At 33.8% G+C, this 21446-nt stretch overlaps 1 protein-coding gene across 1 annotated transcript in view; it reads left to right on the top strand.

Moving 5' to 3' along the window:
* Positions 1-21446, top strand: part of EXOC6B (exocyst complex component 6B) — a 715292-nt gene that overhangs the window by 360268 nt on the left and 333578 nt on the right. The window contains exons 12-15 of the mRNA XM_082851950.1: positions 11064-11135; positions 11837-11934; positions 13524-13629; positions 14506-14615. Coding sequence (XP_082708076.1) covers positions 11064-11135; positions 11837-11934; positions 13524-13629; positions 14506-14615 — 386 coding nt within the window. The remainder of the gene's footprint in view (positions 1-11063; positions 11136-11836; positions 11935-13523; positions 13630-14505; positions 14616-21446) is intronic.

Here is a 21446-nt window from a genome sequence, read left to right as displayed (position 1 = left end):
TTGTATAATATTCCATTTTTAGGAATGTACCATTTTAAAAAATTAATTCACTTGATATACTTTTTTAAAAAGTTTTTTTAAGCTGTTATAAACATTGAAGTAAATATTTTTATTAACATATCCTTGCACATTAATTATACTTAGGATAAATTCTTAGATGTGAATTTAGTGAGTTAAAGGATCTGTATATTTCTGAGGCTCTGGATGGGTATTGCTAATTTACTATACAAAAAGATTGAACCATTTAGCATCACTAAGCATCATCTGTTAGAATTCCTATTTCCCTATTCCTTTTATTCCGCAGAAAGTTACGTTTAAAAACAATAAGTCATTCCCAATATAATAATAATGTCAGAGATTATATGTTAGAAATTAATTTAATGGTTTTCTTTAATACTGATATTAAAAATCTCTTCACATCTTTTTAGTTATTTGTATATCTTCTTAGAATTTCCTGTTCCTATGCATTGCCTTTATTTTGTATTTTAATCGTTTTATTTTATATTTATTAGTAACACATGGATGTTAATGTTTAACATTAACCTTAATCTGAATGTTAATCTCTAGTCTGATATATAGGTTGTAAATATTTCCTTAGTTTCATGTGTTTCTAACCTTTGATTTTCTTTTCCATGGCTTTACAGAAGTTTAAAATTTTTAATGGAGTTAAATTTATTGATCTTTAACCTTACTATTTATGTCTTCCTTATTCCAAATAAATGTAATTATTTGTCTATATTTAGTTTTAGTATTTCTGTAGTTACTTGTTAAACATATAATTCATAAACTAAAAGTTTATTTTAGTGTTGTGTGTGAGGTTGGACTTTATTTTGAAAATGACTCATCACCTCCAATAACATTATTGTGATAATCTGTTGTTTTATTCAGCTCAGGTTACCATAATGAAATATATAGATTGGGTAGCTTAAACAACAGAAATTTATTTTCTCACAGTTCCAGAGGCTGAAAGTCTGAGATCAAGGTGCCATCATGGTTGGTTTCTGGTAAGGACCCTCCTGGGTTTCAGATGATCACATTCTCATTGTGTTCTCACATGGCCCTTCCTCAGCATGTATTCTAGTGTCTTCTCCTTTTATAAGGACACCAATCCCATCAGATTAGGACCTTACCTATATGACTTCATTTGACTTTAATTAGCTCTCCAAGGCCTCTTCTCCAAACAAGGCTACACTGGCACTAGGGCTTCAAAATAGAATTTCGGGGGGAATGCAGCATTCAGTTCATAAATGTCTGTCCTTTCCCAACCTATTTTGAAGGCCACATTTATCATAATATGTTATATAAATACTAAGATCTGTTTCTAGGCTCTGATTGCCGCCTGCCCCCTTCCTTCTCTCTATATGTCTTGAACCAGTACAGCATTGTTTTGATTATTACATCTGATATAGTATGCTTTAATTTCTTATATGACATATATGTCCTATAAAATCCTCTTTTTAAAATATACTATTTACCTCCTTATTATTCTTCTAGGTTAATTTGAGAATCACTTTGTCACATCCCTTCCACCTCTTACCTCCCCCTAAAACTGACCTATAGTGTTAGTATGCAGTAAATCTGCAAATTTAAATGGAGGTAATTGACATATTTCAGCATCTGGTATTTTTCAACAGGAATATATGTATTTTTCTCACTTATTTGCTTTTTTTTTTTTTTTTTGCGGTACGTGGGCCTCTTACTGTTGTGGCCTCTTCCGTTGTGGAGCACAGGCTCCGGATGCGCAGTCTCAGCAGCCATGGCTCACGGGCCCAGCCGCTCCGCGGCATGTGGGATCTTCCTGGACCGGGGCACGAACCCGTGTCCCCTGCATCAGCAGGTGGACTCTCAACCACTGCGCCACCAGGGAAGCCCTGCTTTTATATCTTTTGGTAAAATATTTTATGTGCTCCCTATCTAAGTCCTATTTTTGGTATTTTATGGTTTATTTCTGGTAGTATTTTGAGGAAGGTTTGTTTCTGATTCATATTTATTAACTAGTATTACTGTCATTCTATGGGAGAGAAGTCTTTGATTTTGTTTATTTTATATCTGTCCATTTCCCTGATTTCACCAATTTTATTTTTTTCCTGGGAAAAGGTGTTTTTCTTTTAGAAAACTTAGATTTCTTCCAAACAATTTCTTTTTTTAAAGCAGTGGTTTTTCACATTTGAGAATGTGACAAATCTATAGGAGTCTCTCAGCAGGAAAATATACTCTTTTCCTCATCATGCAACCATACTTATTGTCATGAAGAATAGGACACTTTACAATGTGCTGATTAAAGTGTATATCTATGGAGAAAATTAATCTTAATGGAATGTTTCCTTGTAGATCTACTGTGTATTCTTTTGAACTGAAGAATAAATAACAAAAATACCTTTAAAAAATAGTTTAGCATCAGTCTACAGAGGCAGAAAGAAATTAGTGGTCTCCTAGGGCTGGGAATGGATATGAGGAATAAGTAGGTGATAGCTTAAGGGGCAGGGTTTCTCTTTGAGATGAAGAAAATGTTCTAAAACTGACTGTGGTTATGTTTGCACATGTCTGCAAAAATATTTAAAAAACTAAAAACTGTTGAATTACATACTTTAAATGGGTGAGTAGTATGGTATGGGAATTGTATTTCAACAGAACCATTAAAATAGAACTCAGCATCACGTACATTTACTGACTGAACCATTTTTATCCATTATGAGACAAAGTAGTTGATGCCACAGATACCAATTCTATTTTATGACACTATTTATTGTGTTACGTTATCAGCAAGAAAGAAAAATAAGAAAAACCTAAACATCAAAACAAATCTCAAAAGGAAACATTATATCTGAGTGGTTATTTTTTGTAAAAAATCTGTATATTTTTCTAACTTTCTATGTCACTAATTAAAACTTTTTATATTTTCTGATTGAATTATCAGTCATTGCATAAATTGGAAACATTTTGAAAGATATAATATTCTCAGTGCTGATTTCAAAACATGATAAAAATCTTATGCAATCTTATACAATCCATCTCACTTAGAATTCAAATTTAGCAGTACCTGTATATTAAAAGAATAATATTCTAATACAAAGAATTCATATCAGGGATGGTTTAATATTAGAAGATCTGTTAATATAATTGCTAGTATGACTGCCAATAGAATGATAAACAGATCATCTGATAATACTAGAAAGGTATCTTTTTACTATTTAAAATTATGGAACAATATAATTTGTGTGGCCAAAACTCCTCATGTTTTGTAGCTATTAAATATTGGACATTTTTTCTTATTATGTGATGGGCAGACAAGAGTGTATACTGTAATAGTGGGGTTTTTTTGTGTGTGTGTGTGATTGATTGATTTTTAACATCTTTATTGGAGTATAATTGCTTTACAATGGTATGTTAGTTTCTGCTTTATAACAAAGTGAATCAGCTATACATATATATGGAATCTAAAAAAAAAAAAGGTTATGAAGAACCTAGGGGCAGGACAGGGATAAAGACACAGACGTAGAGAATGGACTTGAGGACACAGGGAGTGGGAAGGGTAAGCTGGGACGAAGTGAGAGAGTGGAATGGACATATATACACTACCAAATGTAAAATAGATAGCTAGTGGGAAGCAGCCGCGTAGCACAGGGAGATCAGCTCCATGCTTTGTAATAGTGGTTTTATACACACCCACATCCATACCCACCCCCCCCCACACACATATTTTAAATTTCTTTGAGTCAAAGGGTGTACTAAGCATATATGTCATGCAGCTCTCTAACCAAATTGCTATTGAAATAACATGTAAGAAAAACTAAAAAGAGAAACACTGCAAAGTACCTCTATAGGCCAGAAGTTTTGAAAAATTTCTTTGAATTTAGAAAACAGCAGGAATCAGAATAATGACTCCACCTGAGAAAAGAAAATATTACATTAAATATGGTGTAGAGGGTATTGTCAAAGTAGGAAACATTGTTCCAAATGGAATCTAGGAACACTCTAAATTCAGTCAGCAAATGTTATGAGCAGGAATGAGGCTGCGAGAAATCTTAAGGGAAATTATTTAGAGGTCTACCTTCTAAAAATCTTGGCTAGACAGCAGGTTACCCAGTTCCTTTGGCCAACCTTACCATCAACATAAAGAGATGATAACATGATTAGTGAAGTTCTCTAGTACTACTTTTTGAGCAAGGTGATTCATCTGCCCCACCCACCTACAAAGAGCCTGTAGTCAGTTTTTGGAAAACAGACTTAAAAGCTGCAGAGGGTGAAACCCATACCGGTTATACATACTAGTCAATCTAGTCCTTCATTTCTAAACATAAACAAACGCCGAGTTGTAGAATATTTGAGGAAAACCAGTTACATCAAATAGAAGACAATAATAAACAAATTGCATAGCTATTCTTTAGCAAATACAAATAACTCATGGACTAGGAGATAAATTTATAAAGTAATAATTATTTCTCATTTTAGGAATATAGGAAGCTAGGTCATTCATAGCAGCTGTTCAGCTTGAAACAACTAAAAGTACTGCTTTATGTACTGCATATAAGATGTTGTTTAAGTCTAGAGTGCTTAGTAAGGTTATTAAGGAATTACCAGGCCAAATCCAGGGGAGATTGAGAGTCCAGAGGTCCAGAAAGATAGACTTAAACACTTAAGCTGCATTTGCCTTGAGGTTACTTGTTAGTCCAGGCAATTTGTACTGAGATTTGATAGTCTCTGGGGCCTATCTGGGATGGAGAGTCTAATATGGTGCCCTCCCCCACATTAAACTGGAAAGAACTATTCTTTTCAGGTTAAGACTGAATCAGAAGTAAATAAAAAAGCAGTCAAAATTCTTCCCTTAAAGAAATCTTCAGGTCTAGGGAGTTTTTTTCTTGAATTCCTATCTTACATAACTCTTGGAGAATAGAAAAGAGGAAACACCAACTCATTTTATGAGGTGTGTGTAATCTTGATAATGAAGCCAGATGAGGATAGTATAAGAACTCATAAACTCATAAATATACAGGCTTATTCATAAATATAGATCAGAAATCTTAAATAAAATATTAGAAAACAATTCAGCAGTTTACAAAGAGCATTAATATGTTGAGTTTATCATAGCAAATGCAAGCTTAGTTCAGTATTACAAAGTCTATTAACATAATTTAATGAATTAATAGATTAAAGGACAAAAATTATGTAATCATTTCAATAGATACAGAACAGCATTTAATAAAACACACCATAAATTCATGGTAAGATCTCTTAGTAAATTGAAAACATAAGAGAATTTCTTTAAACTGATAAAAATCTATCCTCAAAAACCTATAATAAGTATCATATTTAATTACCATCACTCCTATTTTGTATTGTATTTGAAGTCATGCTTACTGTTGTAAAGATAGAAACATAAATAAATTAAAAAATACAACTTTGAAAGGAAGAAACAAAATTGTCATTTTTGCGGATGATATATTTTTGTACATTGAAAATTCAAAGAATTTACAGAAAATTTATTACAATTAATGGAAGAGGTTAGCATGTTCCCTGATACAAAATCATTATGCAAAATCAACTGTCATTTTATAAACCAGGAGTAAAAGTTGAAAACTTAAAATTTTTAAAAGATAAAATTGATACAATAGCATACATTAGAAGTAGTAGAAATATATCTAGCAAAATATGTTCAAGACCTCCATGGAGAAAATTCTAAAATGTTTTTGAGAGACGAAAAGGAATTAAAGAGGACCTAAATAAAATTGAAATAGCATGTTCATTGATTGGAAGAGTTATTATTGTAGATATCTGTTCTCTTAAAATTGATCTATAAATTTAATTCAGTGGCAGTCAGAATCTCAATAATCTTATTTTTGGGAGGATGAGTACCTTTGCAATCTGATTGTAATATATTGGAGTGTAATTGCTTTACAATGGTGTGTTAGTTTCTGCTTTATAACAAAGTATATCAGTTATACGTATACATATGTTCCCATATCTCTTCCCTCTTGCATCTCCCTCCCTCACACCCTCTGCATCCCACCCCTCTAGGTGGTCACAAAGCACCGAGCTGATCTCCCTGTGCTATGCGGCTGCTTCCCACTAGCTATCTATTTTACGTTTGGTAGTGTATATACGTCCATGCCACTCTCTCACTTTGTCACAGCTTACCCTTCCCTCTCCCCATATCCTCAAGTCCATTCTCTAGTAGGTCTGTGTCTTTATTCCTGTCTTACCCCTAGGTTCTTCAGGACATTTTTTTTTCCCCTTAGATTCCATATATATGTGTTAGCATACGGTATTTGTCTTTCTCTTTCTGACTTACTTCACTTTGTATGACAGACTCTAGGTCCATCCACCTCACTACAAATAACTCAATTTCGTTTCTTTTTATGGTTGAGTAATATTCCATTGTATATATGTGCCACATCTTCTTTATGCGTTCATCCGATCATGAACACTTAGGTTGTTTCCACCTCCTGGCTATTGTAAATAGAGCTGCAATGAACATTTTGGTACATGGCTCTTTTTGAATTATGGTCTTAAGCCAGTACAAAAGCCAGGAACAGCTAAGAGACTCCTTAAGACTGAGATAAGGTTGGTGGGTTTTCTCTGCTGGATATCAAGACTTAATTTAGAAATCTTATTAAATGAGTACCAGACACTCCGGTACTGTCATTGGATAAATAATGAAACAGAATATAGGGCCTCCAAAAAAGATCTTTGATATTTATAAAAGAGATAATATTGCAGGTCAGTGGGTAGAGGACAGACATTTCAATGAATAGTACTGGGACAGTTGACTATCAGTATGGGGGAAATAATATACCAAAAAATGAGTTTCAGGTTGATAAAATATCAAAATGTAAAATGTAAGGCCATAAATCTTTCAGAAGATAGTATAAGAGAATATCTTTATGATTCAGGTTAGGGAAGGAATTCCTAACTAAAATACCAAAGGCACTAACCAGAAAGGAAAAGATTCATACATTAAATATTAAGCTGCGTTAAAGCTGTAAGAAAAAACAAAAAAATGAAAGATAGTAGATAAAATAAGCTATATGATGAGAAATGATGTTTTCAACACAAAATTAGCAAAGAACTAACATAAAACATACAAAAATTTCACTATTCATCATGACAATAGAGACAGACAATAGAAAAAACAAGCAAAAGATTTAAACAGGTACTTCACTAAGGAAGGAATTCGCTTGGCTGAGAAACATGTGAAAGATGCTCAACTTTAGTGCATCATTGAAATGCAAATTAAAACCAAATGAGATAACATTATGTAAGAATTAATAACACAAATGTTGATAAGGATATGAAGTATTCAGAACCCCTTTGAAAAAAATTAGCATCATCTTTTAAAATCGAAGATCCTCATGAACCAGAAATACTTTTCCTAACTATATTCCCTTGAGAAACTTTCCCTAATGCACCATAATACACATGCAAGAATATTCATTCCAGCATTGTTGAATTTTCAAAATTAGAAATGACTTAAATGTCCATTGGTAATAAAATGAACAATGTGGGTTAAACTCCTAACATGGAATATTATACAGCATGAAAATGCCCACACTATAGCTATATACAGTAGCATGGATGAATTTCACAAGTATAATGTTGAATTATAAAAGCAAGACAGAAATTTATACATACAGATTTTTTCCACTTACATCATATTGAGAAAGAAAATATTGAGTAAGACTGAGTATTTAGATGGTTACAAAGCAATGAAATTAAGAGAATGAACTGACAGGCATATGTGATAAAGGTCTGGTACTGAAAACATATAGAGAACTCTTAACACTCAACAGTAAGAAAAAAATTTTAAAACGGGCCCAATTAAAAAACAGGCAAAAGTTCTCAACAGATACCTTACCAAAGAAGATATTCAAATGGCAGGAAAGCATACAAAAGATGCTCAACAACATATGTCCTCAGGGAATTACAAATTAAACAACAATGAGCTACCACACACACCCATTAGAATGGCTAAAATACTGACAACACCAAATGCTGAAGAGAATGTGGAACAGCAGGAACTCTCATTGTTGATGGGAATGGAAAATGGTACAGCCAGCTTAGAAGAGAGTTTGACAGTTTCTACAAAATGAAACATACTCTTACTATATGATCCAGCAAGTACACTCTAGGTATTTGCCAAATGAGTTGAAAACTTACGTTAACACAGAAACCTGCCCACTCATGTTTATAACAGCTTATTCATAATAGCCAAAACCTGGAAGCAACCAAGATGTCCTTTAGCAAGTGAATGGATAAACTCTGGTACATTCTTATAATTGAATATTCAGTGGCAAAAAAGAAATGGTCTATCAATCCACAAAAAGACGTGGAGGAAAGTTAAATGCATATTGCTAAGTAGAAGAACCCAATCTGAGAAGGCTGTATACTCATATGATTCCAACTATATGACATTATGGAAGAGGCAAAATTATGGAGACAGTAAAAAGATCAGGGTTGCCAGGATTTGGGAGAGGGATGGAGGGATGAATAAATGGAAGACAGGGAATTTTTAGAGCAGTGAAGCTATTCTCTGTGATATTGTAATGGTGGAATATGTCATTATACATATGTTAAAACCCGTAGATTATATAACACAAAGAGTAAACTCTAATGTAAACTATGGACTTCAGTTAATAACAGTGTGTCAGTGTTGGTTCATCAGCTGTACCAAATGTTACCACACTAATGCAAGATGTTATAATAAGGGAATCTGTGCATGAATTTCTGTGTGAAGGGATATATGGGAACTCTGTACTTTCTGCTCAATTTATCTGTAAATACAAAACTGCTCTAAGAAATAAAGTTTATTAAGTTAAAAAGTACAAAGAAGCAAAAACATGAAGGAAAGACATGGAAATGATTATCATAAATGTCATGATAATGTTTTCCTGAGTGGAGAGGAAAGAAGTTGTTTTGGAGCTTCTGGCATGCTGGTGCTATTTAGTTTTGTTTGCCTGGTGAAGTTGTACATATAGGTTTTATTTATTATTTTCTTTATGTATACTATATTCACAATTTTAAAAAAACGTGGTAAGGAGGAAAAGGAAGGAGCAAGCCACAGAAGGATAGAAATCAAAGATAAACATTGCTTTCTTGGAAATTTATGACTACCATAATAGAGAAATTTAATTCAAAGATTAAATAGATAAAACGGCATATCATTCTGTGATCAAGAAGACAAAATCAAATATATATCCCCAAATATAGAGTGAAGACACAAAGAGATGGAAAATATGAATGGAAAGTTAAGGAACATGGATAATTGATGTAGATTTTTGGTTGTATCTAATAGGGATTTAGAAAGAAAGAACAGTCACAAAGCAGGGGACTTAAATAATTAAATAAAAGAGGGAAATTTCCCTGCATTAAAGAAAGACTAGATTATTACAGTTGAAAGGATGCATTTTTTTGGTCAGGCAGGGTAAATTAGGGCAGACAGTTTTCTCGCATCTGAAATTGTGTATTTTAGTTTGAGTGCAAAAGAAAGGCATTTCCAAACACATGAGGGTTCAAAGTTTACTTTTCACCCATCCTGTCTTACTGGTGTTTTACCAAAGATGAAAAAGAAATTCTAAATGCAAGATGGGATGGGAGTAAATAAATGGGTGCAAAAATGAGAGTAAAACTCATAGATAAATCTAAATAACTGATTGTTTGATTATTTGTAAAGTTTATGCTATTAAGAATCCCTAAAAGAGGAGAAGCTTAAGTTTAAAACATTTTTTAGATGAAAACCCCAGATTATGTCAAATAAACAGTGGGCAGAAAGTATATAACATTAATAACCAGTATAAGATAATCTGAAAACACTGATCCAATGAAAAACAGGAAAGGAAACAAAAAAGAAAGAAGAAATCATTGAAAATAGAAAACTTAAAATAAGATGGCTAGAATAGGTCCAAATATGTAAGTATTCATGAGAAATGCCAGAGTTGGAAAGTATTATAGTTTGGTTACTAAGAGAGATTCATACATTAAGATTACACAGAAAGATTGAAAATAAAGAATGGGGAGCAAAAAGGGCAATATTCTTCAAGAAAATTGGATTGAAGTTAAAGTCCATTAAATGGGAGAAGAGAGGAACATTTGTTTTGATATTATTTTTAACCCACTAAAAAGACAATAACCCATTTACTGGGGACAAGCAAGCATCAGTATGTATATAAACAAAAACTGTTAAGTAGTAGGAAGAGAAACCAAGGGACCACACCATTGTGGGAGAATTTAACACTCCTTCAGGAACTGAGCAATTAAGTAGAGGGCAAGTAATCAAACTATAATTAAGAGAATTTGAATATCAAAGTCACTGAAAAATAGTGCCATATACATCTTTGTAGCTTGTCCACAGAAGGTATCTTCCATGTCATTTCAGTTTCCAAATTTGTTGATAAGAGATTATACATGAACTTTATTTGTAATTTGTATTTTCCTCTGTATTTATGTTTGGTTTTGTATTCTTTGTATTGTTTTGTTTTCTCTTTGTTGTTTAATTGGACTTAACTGTGATTTGTCTATTTTATTGATTTTATGTTTAACTTGAGCTTTTGGTTTCATTGATCAAATCTTTCATGTCTTCTCTATGTCATTAATGTCTGCTTTTTATTTTATCAGTTTTGTTCTCTCATTTATGGTTTATTTTGGCTTTTTTGGCCTAGCTTCATGAGTTGAGTGCTTAGTTTGTTTATTTTAAATCTTTTATGTTTTCTAATGTTCACATTTAAGATGTAATTTGTTTTTAAAATGGTGTTAGCTGCATTCCATAGGTTTTGATTTGAACTATTTCATTGCTGTTCATTTTTAAATAATCTGCAATATCAATTTTGATTTCTTCTTTAACCAAACAGTTATTTAGAAGTGTGTTTTTAAATTTCCAAGTGTTAAAAATGTAGATCATGGATTATTGCAGTCTTTACTCACTCTTCCCTGGCTGAATCTGGTGTTACTTTAAACCAGGAAGGTTTTCCAGAGAGCCTTTACCAGGTGCAGCATTAAGCAGTTGAGTAAATTAAAATTTACTTTTATTTTTAATAAAGGTGTTTTTCCTCATTGTCTTTTATTTCCTTTAGTCTTACTGCTCTGATCCAAACCTCGTGTTAGATTTGAAGAACCTCATTGTGCTTTTTGCTGACACACTTCAGGTTTGTGGTTTATGTTTACACAGACTTATCTAGATGAGTGTTTCATCATCTCTAAATCTTTTCATTGTCTATCTAAGCTTGAGTAAGTAACTTTTAGTTTTTAGTTGTGTTTCTTCTTTTCCTAGAGCTAGGACTTTTTATCTCTTTGTAGCATTTCCTGCTCATCACCTTGACCATTTATGTTCTCATAAATTGTTCTCATCCCCCTTTTTTTCTCAAGGCAAATCAATTAATTGAACTCACTACCTTAGTTCTTCAGAATGTCCTTAATTCAGATCTAATGTCTGAGTGATTTTGGAGTTTCATAACTACTGTTTTAAATAATGAACCACATATTATATTCAATAGAATAGCATTAGAAGTGGGTGAGATTGGTAGCATTCTCATTTTCTCTCCCTATTCCTGAAGGTTGCTAAGATTTACAGAAGGAGTTGTAGGGAAAACTTAGCTGACATTTATACCCAGTATATATTAATTTTAATGTTCATCTTTTAATTCTTTTCTGACTGGCTTATATTGGTATATATCTTTTAATTCTTAAGAATGAACACTAGATATTAGGTGGGAATGAAAGATTTTTCTTATCATGGTTTTATTTAAATTGTTGGCCAAAGAACAAAAACATCTTTCAGTGCCTAATCTCTCATGTTGCTTAAAAAAATCACCTTATGAAATGAAGCTATTTTCTTATTTTGTTTCAGGTGTATGGTTTTCCTGTAAATCAGCTTTTTGACATGCTGTTAGAAATCAGAGATCAATATAGTGAAACTTTGCTAAAGAAGTGGTCAGGTATTTTCAGGTGAGAAATTGTCTATACTTGTGTGTGTGTGCGCACGCACGTGTGTGCATACATGTGTGTACACATGTCTTTATACATAAGGTTTTTCAGATGTAATAAGCAACAAGTATATGTGGCTTATTTTTTCTAGCTCTGATCCCAGTTATGATTAAGAATTCAAATAAGGTGTAGTGGTGTCCCAAATAAAGTTCCTGAGATATCCAGTCTCACTATATTAGTACCTACTATGTGAGGAGTCCCCAGATCCCATTTTGGCTTTTTTGTTTCCTTGAATGAATGTCATATACCTTGGTTCATACCAACCAGATCACCTTGTGTCTTCTTAATCTGTTTTTTGATTTTCTCTTTGAGGACCATGCCCAGTCTATGTCTCACTTGTAAGGTAGTGGCTTTTGAGCCCTTTCAAGTAATTTAGTTTTTTTGGAACTTTTTTGAAGACTCACTCATGTGATTCCTCATCATCTTTATTCTCTTATACCCAGAGAAGAGATTTATTACAATCCAGTATTTGAAGCATATTATTTAAATAGTTACTGCAACATGCATACAACAATAAGAAAATTATTGTATTACACCTCCACTTACAAATGTTTCCTTGCACTGTTTTCCTGGCACACAACTCATGTCAGCTCACTTGTTTCCTTCTTCTTTTGCACCTTTACTCCTTAAAGTGATCTTTCTGCTTACTGTAAGACCTCTTCCCCAGATCAGGTTTCCCTACTTTCAGGTTCGTATAGCTTTAAGATATTACATTGTCCCTTTAATCTTACTCTTCACATTTTATGAACATGTCTCTGATAATCATGTAGTGCAACTCATTTATATATTAATATAAGCATTTGTGTTTCTAAAAGCCCAGTTTATTAATGATACAGTTTTATTTAGAGGAGGATTATCTCTTGAAAATTAGTAACATGTTATATCCATGGTTTTAAGAGCATCTGATCTGATGCCTTCAGTAAATTTCTTTTTTGATTTTGGTAGTATGGTCTCTGCTTTTAGAGAACCCCCAGTCCAGTTAAGGAGGTGAAACCTATGGATGAAGAAAAAGTCATTCTTAATATAGAGCAGTAGATGAAGTAAATGAACATAATTTGGATTTATTATAGAACTTGCTTCTCCTCATCTGCCAGTTTTGAAAGTTAGATCTAGTACAGAATTAAAGAACATAATCAAAAATGTCTTATTTTTTAATAAAAGCAAATAAAACCTCTTTGCCTTCTCCAGAGCTCACATTCTTTTATTATTTACTTCTCACTTGCCTTAAGGCTTCAACATGTTGCCTTAAAATTTTCTGTCTGACCTGTAAATCTCAAATACTATGAGGTCATGTTTATAATTGTGTTCCATTTGTTTTAGAATGTAATTTTCCTTCTTTTTTTTTTTTTTTAAAGATGTCCTTACCTGAGACCAAATAGCTGTATTATAAAAGGAATAGATTAGGGACTGGGAAATATTTATTTTGGGTTGAGGTGGATATACAACTCTTGGAGCGCATCTGAAAATTATTTGTGATCACTGTAGTGATTAACTAACCCTTCTTTCCTTTTTACCTCCTCCCTTCCTTTCTTCTTTTATTTCCTTTATAGAAACATACTTGATTCTGACAACTACAGTCCTATACCAGTAACAAGTGAAGAGATATATAAAAAGGTGGTAGGACAATTCCCATTCCAAGATACAGAGCTGGAAAAGGTAAGGAACACTTTAAAATAAATTTCTCTGATTTGGCATCCCCTTAAAGCTTTCTTTGTATCAGTCTCATTAAAGGCATAACTTCTAACTCAATGGGTTAGAAATCTAAAACACCTTCAAAGGATGATTTTTGGGCTTAGAAGGGCTTAGAAGAGCAGAAGTTCCTGTTTGGGGAATCAGTAAATGGCTTTGGGGTATTGTCACCTCTGAAGTGTTTGGGGGATTTCTGGAAGTGTTCCATTTTGGCTTACACTTTCAAATACTTTCTTTTATTATACTTTTAGGACATTTTATCCCCAACACATACAGTAGAATTTACCATACTATATAACTGTATTGGTTTTGACAATGCATTGAGTCATGTATGTGCTACTACAATAATGATACAGAACAGTTCCATGATTCCAAAAAATTCCCTCATGCTACACCTTCTTAATCAGTTCCTCCTCTAACCCCCAGCCTTTGCCAACCACCAGTCTTGTTGCTATCCATCACTTTTGCCTTTTCTAGAATGCCTTATAAATGGAATCATATAGTATGTAACCTTTTGAGACTGGCTTCTTTCACTGAACATAATGCTTTTGAGATTCATCTAAGTTGTTGCATGTATCAGTAACTCATTACTTTTTATTGCTGAAAATGTATCACAATTTATTTATCAGGTTTTGGAGGACATTTGAATTATTGTTTATTTAATTTAATCTTATTCTTTTTAGTATCAGAAAACTTTCACAAATATATTTCTTTTAGTTTGAGATTGTTAAGCAGGCAGTTCACAGTGTGGAAGAAAATTTCCTTTGCATTTTAATTAATTTATAGGTATTTTCAGTGTATGTTGGTTTGTGACTTGGCTTTCATTAATTCTTGCTTTTACAGCAACCATTTCCAAAAAAGTTTCCATTCTCTGAATTTGTGCCAAAAATTTACAACCAAATTAAAGAATTTATCTACGCCTGTCTGAAGTTTTCAGAAGATCTTCATCTAAGGTATAGTATGAAACAATGGAAATACAATAGATAGTGAGATTATGGCTCCATATACATAAATATTCTGGAATACTTTTGATGTTCCCTTAGCTCTTATTTTGAAAGTCTTAATATTAGCCCTTTACAGTGTGGCACTGCTATATTTATATGGTCATGGTAAAAGGGAAAGTTGGAAACTCTTGAATAATTTCTTTTTGTTTATATTATTTACTTTATTCTCTGCTATTTTCTTTACAGATTTGCATTTCAACACTATCTAGTGAGAATTCACTAGAAAAGAGTAGTATAATATACTATTTTTTACATTCTATTTGATGAAAATTTAAAGCCCGTAGGGGAGTAGCATGTAAAATTCTTTGGAAATACCATTCTTTCCAAATATTCTCTGGACTTGTTAAAAGAATTCATATCTCCTTTAAGTTTAATTATTTCACTAATGTATATTGAGCCTGTTTATATACCAGATGCATCCTGCTTTTTGGGGATGCAGGATTAACAGACAGTTTTTTGCGCTTAGATATCATCAGTATTTACTGAGGATAATAGACATGAAAATAGACAGTTAAAATATACCATGGTGAGTGTTGTAATATGTATAGTGTGCTTGCAAAACACTGAGAAGAACACTTAATTCATCTTAAAGAATTTGAAGGAGAATGATTGGCTTTTTAAAGGAGCCTCCTCCTCTCAGTGAGTATCACCGTTCGCCCATATTGGAAATCCGAGAATCATTTTCAACTCCTATTTTCTATTAATAACTATTTTTCTTAAAAATAAAGTTTCAGATATTGGTCTAAATTTTTATAAACCCTTCATGAATATGTTATTACATCTATAAAACTCAAAATAGTACTTATCTATGAGGTACTAGGGAGCATACTCCATTGTTACAGAGGAGGAATGTGAGGGAAAGAGAGATTAAGTAACTTCATGAAGGTCACACAGGGAGTAAGTATTCAAGCCAGGATTCAAATCCAATCAGCATCAGCATCAACAAAATAATTACTGCCATGTTTATAAATCTTATTCTTTGGCAATCATATTGTGAAGTATTTTACATGCATTATCTCAGGAATTTATAATATTTCTTTGAGGTAAGCACTAATTATTACCATTTAACAAATGAGGGCAGTACTCATTTGTAAATGAGCCTCTCTAAATCTAATTGAGGACAAAATTACATCGATTTCTTTTTTTCAGTTTTTTTTTTTTTCTTTAAAGTTTTCTCTTCCCAGTATGGCTGCTTTAATTCATGTTGTAGTCATATTTGTCTTGGACTATTTAAGTAGTCTCCTAATTGTTCTTTTACCTCTAACTTTACTTTCCCAACCATTTGTCCTTTCGTTTTCCTTATTCTATTCTGTATGTCCCCTAGAGTAAGTTTTCTAAAATTAAATCTTATCATTTAACTTTATTCTTCTCACCTTTGCAGAGATTTCTCACGGCATACTCTAGCCTGACATATTTGTCTATCTGCCTCTTCCCCCATTCCTTGATCTAGTCCCCTGTACCTTTTCCAGATTCATATCTCAGGGTAATTTCCCTGTCACCCCATACTTCAGTCATACCAGCCTGTTTGCTATTTTCTGATCATAACATGCTATTTTTTATCTCTCTTAATTTGCTCATGATTTTCTCTCTACTTGAAGTTATTTCTTCTCTTCTGAAGCTCCTGACTCACTTCTAACCATCTTTCAAGATTCAGTTTAAATATCATATGCTGAATGAAGCTTTTCGACCACTTCCACCCCTAATGGAGTTGATCTGCTGACTCCTTTGTGCTACTTCGGTAATCTCTGAATACTGTCATAGCTCATCTTAGATTTTATTGCTCTATGCGTTTATTGTATCTATGCGTTTCTGTGTGTGCTAGACTATAAGCTCCTTTGTTTATTTATTTGTTTTATTCATCATGAATTGTGAGTAATCTATTATTTGTGAGATGGTGCTTGGTAGTAAGAACATTAAGTTGCTGAAAATGCATGTCTTCGAAGAGTACCTACTGTAATTGAGGAACTGTGCAATTATTATTAAGTGATGAAAATATACAGCAACAAAATAAGAACCGAGTCTGAGACAAATTGAGGATGTAAGAAAAGGCCTCTTGAAGGGTAGAAACATTTTAAGTTTTGTTCAGCACAATATCCTCTGCACCCAGCTTAGTAAATTTTAAAGGAAGGAAGGGAGGGAGGGAGGGAGGAAGGAAGGAAGGAAGGAAAGAAGGAAGGAAGGAAGGAAGGAACAGGAAAGAAAGAAGGAAAGAAAGAAGTGAGTGGATGTATGGTGTGCCACACAACTCTGAAAATAGACAATTGGAAAATACTTTTGGTTACTTGCTTGATAGCCATTCTTACTAAGTAAAAAAATGAAACACAAGGTTTGTGTAATTAATTAGTTCTTTTCTCTGAAAATGAGATTGATTTCATAGAAATGTTCTTTTGGAAATGAGATTATCTTTGGAAATTATAAACCCAAACTTTTTTACCCTTCAAATGACCACCATCAAATTACTTAGTACCAGAGAATGGTCTCTAAGGTACTTTTTGGTACGTTGCTGTATGTAAATTATTACAAGTTCATTGCATAAAGACTTCTTCTATCCTTTTTTGGAGGAAAGTTAATATGGTAAAGGGATAATCTGAGTAAATTGTTCAGAAGTCTTTTTACTGCTTAACTATATTAAGTTTTTGCCTGAAAACTCCTTTGATATGTTTAACATTGACAGTTAAAAAAAAATATTCAGTTTGGCGGGGGTTGGTTTACAGATGCCTTTTACTCTTCAATTGCTGTTTATCTTATTTCCTGGGCTACATTTACATTATAACCTGGAGTGACAGAAATCACTTTGGCAATCGTAGCTGTCATTGTGGGGAGATTATATTATGAGGTGTAAGACATAATATGAATAAAAACAGTTAGTTTTCTTTAACACAAGGCTCTCAAAACAGGAAAAACTACTGTATTGAGATTCTTATGGGGACTTCCATGGTGGCTCAGTGGTTAAGAATCCGCCTGCCGATGTGGGGGGCATGGGTTCGAGCCCTGGTCCGGGAAGATCCGACATGCCATGGAGCAGCTAAGCCTATGTGCCACAACTACTGAGCCTGTGCTCTAGAGCCCGCAGGCCACAACTACTGAGCCCACATGCTACAACTACTGAAGCCCACGTGCCTAGAACCCGTGCTCCACAACAAGAGAAGCCACTGTGAAGCCTGCACACTACAACGAAGAATAGCCCCTGCTCGCCACAGAGAAAGCCCGCGCACAGCAACAAAGACCCAACGCAGCCAAAAATAAATAAATAAATTTATAAGAAAAAGATAGATTCTTATGAAGCTTTAAGCATAATTATTTTCTTAAATCAAACTTTAATTTCTTTTCCTAGCAAGAATTTTGTCTTTTACATTGAACAGAGGATACTGAGAAAGATTACAGATATTGAATACATATGTAATTGTATGAATTCTGAGGACACAAAATTTATTTGAAAGTTTATTTTAAAAACAGCAAGTAAATGGCATTTCTATGGTAAAATAATGTTCTATCATTTGCACTTGACTTAAAAAATAGAATACACATATATATATGCAGATCTTTTTTTTAAGTTATAAAATTAGATCTCTCTAAAGAACTTGAGAGATATAGAATAGCACATAGAAGAAAAATGTAAATGACCCAAAAGTCTACCACATTAATAACCACCCTTTCTATATGAGAATTTCTTTCTGTTTTCTTTTTTTTTTTAGTCTGTCTTCCTTGTGAATACATGCACAGCACTTTTTTCTTTTTAAAGCTAGTTGCTATGAGATACTTCTACTTATGTCTACAGTATAGAAAGCTGGAAAGAGTATTGCTTCTTCCCAATCAAAACAGATAAACTACAAAATGAAACTTTTCTGGAACCCATTAGAGAACTGGAGTTATGGAGTGTCCAAATACCTGGAAATCCAAGTTGAGACTAGCCCCTCTCAGGAGAGAGTGACAGGATGCCCTGACCTCCCTCATTTGTGACAGAGCAAAGAAGAAAGGCATAGCTATCACACAGGTGAGAAAGAGGAAATCAACTAAAGAGTTAATGGATCAGTAATATCTTAGTTGGAGCTAAGATCTAGGAGGAATTTAACTCACTCATATGGCCTTTTCCATGGACCTCCACTGAGTGCTCATGAGAAAGACTGGGAGCTGGGTAAAAGATCAGAGAAAGCCATCAGTGATGTTACAGGCATAGAGGATGGGATCCGCCACTGCTCTGAGAAAGGCATGAAGGCCCCCCCGCCGCCTCCAGTTTGGACCCTTCACTCATGTAGACCAAAAACTTTGTGACACTGGGGGATGGGCAGCAAACTCTTTCTGCAGAACACAGGTAAAGAAGACCAATTGTTAAAACCGTGGCGAAGGTAAAAGAAAAAAAGCCTTTCAACTCTTGGGAGAAGGACAGAAAATAGTCCTGGGCTTAGGGTCTTATACCAGTAGTACCATTAGAGGTCTTCTAATACTGGAAGAGGACAGAAAATTTCTGCACTAGACCCACCACATATACAAGGCAGAGTTTGGCTGCCACTGGAAGGAAGGACAAGGATGTTGAGCAAGCTCCATCCCTTAACATCAGGACACATGACCAGTCTAAAACTGAAGCTGGCCAGGACAGCAGAGTAAGTCCTTTGATCTCCACTAATAGTCCAGTAAGAACTAAGTAACAAGTGGTAGCACCACTAGGTGATGGGCAAGAATGTAGGGAAAGAGAGATCAATTCTGTATTGTAGGCATGTAGGTATAGCTGAAAAATGTGGATGATGCAGAAACCTTTTGAAAAACTTGAAAAACCTTCTGGGACCCCAGTAATCACACATAGGCCCATGCTATCATTAGAAGAAATTGAAATCTATGAAGCACTGAAGGTAATCATAGCAACAGTAGAACCCAAACCCAGTTCAACTACTTATACTAATGGCCCAACAGAAGGAGAGAGATATAGGAGCACCTCAATATGTGAGGCAAATGCTGACACCCATAAAAGAAGAAATTGACAGTAACACAATAGTAGTGGGGGACTTCAACACCACACTTACATCAATGGACAGATCATCCAGACAGAAAATCAATACAGAAACAGATCTTACGTGACACATTAGATGGACTTAATTGATATTTATAGAGCATTCCATCTGAAAGCAGCAGAATACACATTCTTTTTAAGTACACATGGAAAATTCTCCAGGATAGACCACGTGCTGGGCCATAAAGCAAGCCTTGTGAAATTTAAGAAAATTGAAATCATATCAAGCATGTTCTCTGACCATAACGCTATGAGATTAGAAATCAACTACAAGAAAAAAAACTGTAAAAAACACAAACACGTGAAGCCTAAACAATATGCTACTAAGTAGCCAATGGATCACTGGAAAAATCAAAGAGGAAATCAAAAAATACCTAGAGACAAATGAAAATGAAAACAAGACAATCCAAAACCTATGGGACGCAGCAAAAGCAGTTCTAAGAGGTAAGATGATAGCAATACTATCTTACCTCATAAAACAAGACAAATCCCAAATAAACAACCTGGTCTTAAATCTAAAACAATTACAGAAAGAAGAACAAACAAAACTCAAAGTTAGCAGAAGGAAAGAAATCATAAAGATCAGAGCATAAATAAATGAAATAGAGATGAAGGAAACAACAGAAAAGATCAATGAAACTAAAAGCCGGTTCTTTCAAAACATAAATAAAATTGATAAACCTTTATAGCCAGACTCATCAGGAAAAAAAGGGAGAGGGCTGAAATCAATAAAATTAGAAATGAGAAAAGGAGAAGTTACAACTGACACCACTGAAATACAAAGGATCATCAGAGACTACTACAGGCAACTGTATGCCAACGAAACGGACAACCTAGAAGAAATGGACAAACTCTTAGAAAGGTACAGTCTCCCAAAACTGAACCAGGAAGAAATAGAGAACATGAACAGACCAACCAAGCAATGAAATTGAAACTGTGATTAAAAAACTCTTGACAAACAAAAGTCCAGGACCAGATGGCTTCAGAGGAGAATTCTGTCAAACATTGAGAGAAGAGTTAACATCTATCCTTCTGAAACTGTTTCAGAAAATTGCAGAGGAAGGAACACTTCCAAGCTCATTCTGTGAGTCCACCATCACCCTGATACCAAAACCAGACAAAAATAGCACCACAAAGAAGAGAAAATTACAGGCCAATATCATTGATGAACATAGATGCAAAAATCCTGAACAAAATACTAGCAGTCCAAGTCCAACAATACATTAAAAGGCTCATACAGCATGATCAAGTGGGACTTATCCCAGGGATGCCAGGATTTCTCAGTATCCACATATCAATCAATGTGATACAGCACATTAACAAATTGACGAATAAAACCCATGTGATCATCTCAATAGATGCAGAAAAAGCTTTTGACAAAATTCATCAACCATTTATGAAAAAAACTTTCCAGAAAGTGGAGATAGAGGGAACCTACCTCAACATAATAAAGGGCATATATGACAAACCCACAGCTAACATCATACTCAATGGTGAAAACTGAAAGCATTTCTTCTAAGATCAGGAACAAGACAAGGATGTCTACTCTCAACACTTTTATTCAACAAGTTTTGGAAGTCTTAGCCATAGCAATCAGAGAAGAAAAAGAAATAAAAGGAATCCAAATTGGAAAAGAAGTAAAACTGTCACTATTTGCAGATGACATGGTACTATACATACAGAATCCTAAAGATGCTACCAGAAAACTACTAGAGCTCTCAGTGAATTCGGTAAAGTTGCAGGATACAAAATTAACATACATAAATCAGTTGCAT

Source organism: Leucopleurus acutus (assembly GCF_964270905.1).
Source record: "Leucopleurus acutus genome assembly, chromosome: 12".
Classification (NCBI taxonomy): Eukaryota; Metazoa; Chordata; class Mammalia; order Artiodactyla; family Delphinidae; genus Leucopleurus; species Leucopleurus acutus.
The sequence above is the reverse complement of the archived record's forward strand: the minus strand, read 5'-3'. Positions and strand labels throughout refer to the sequence as shown.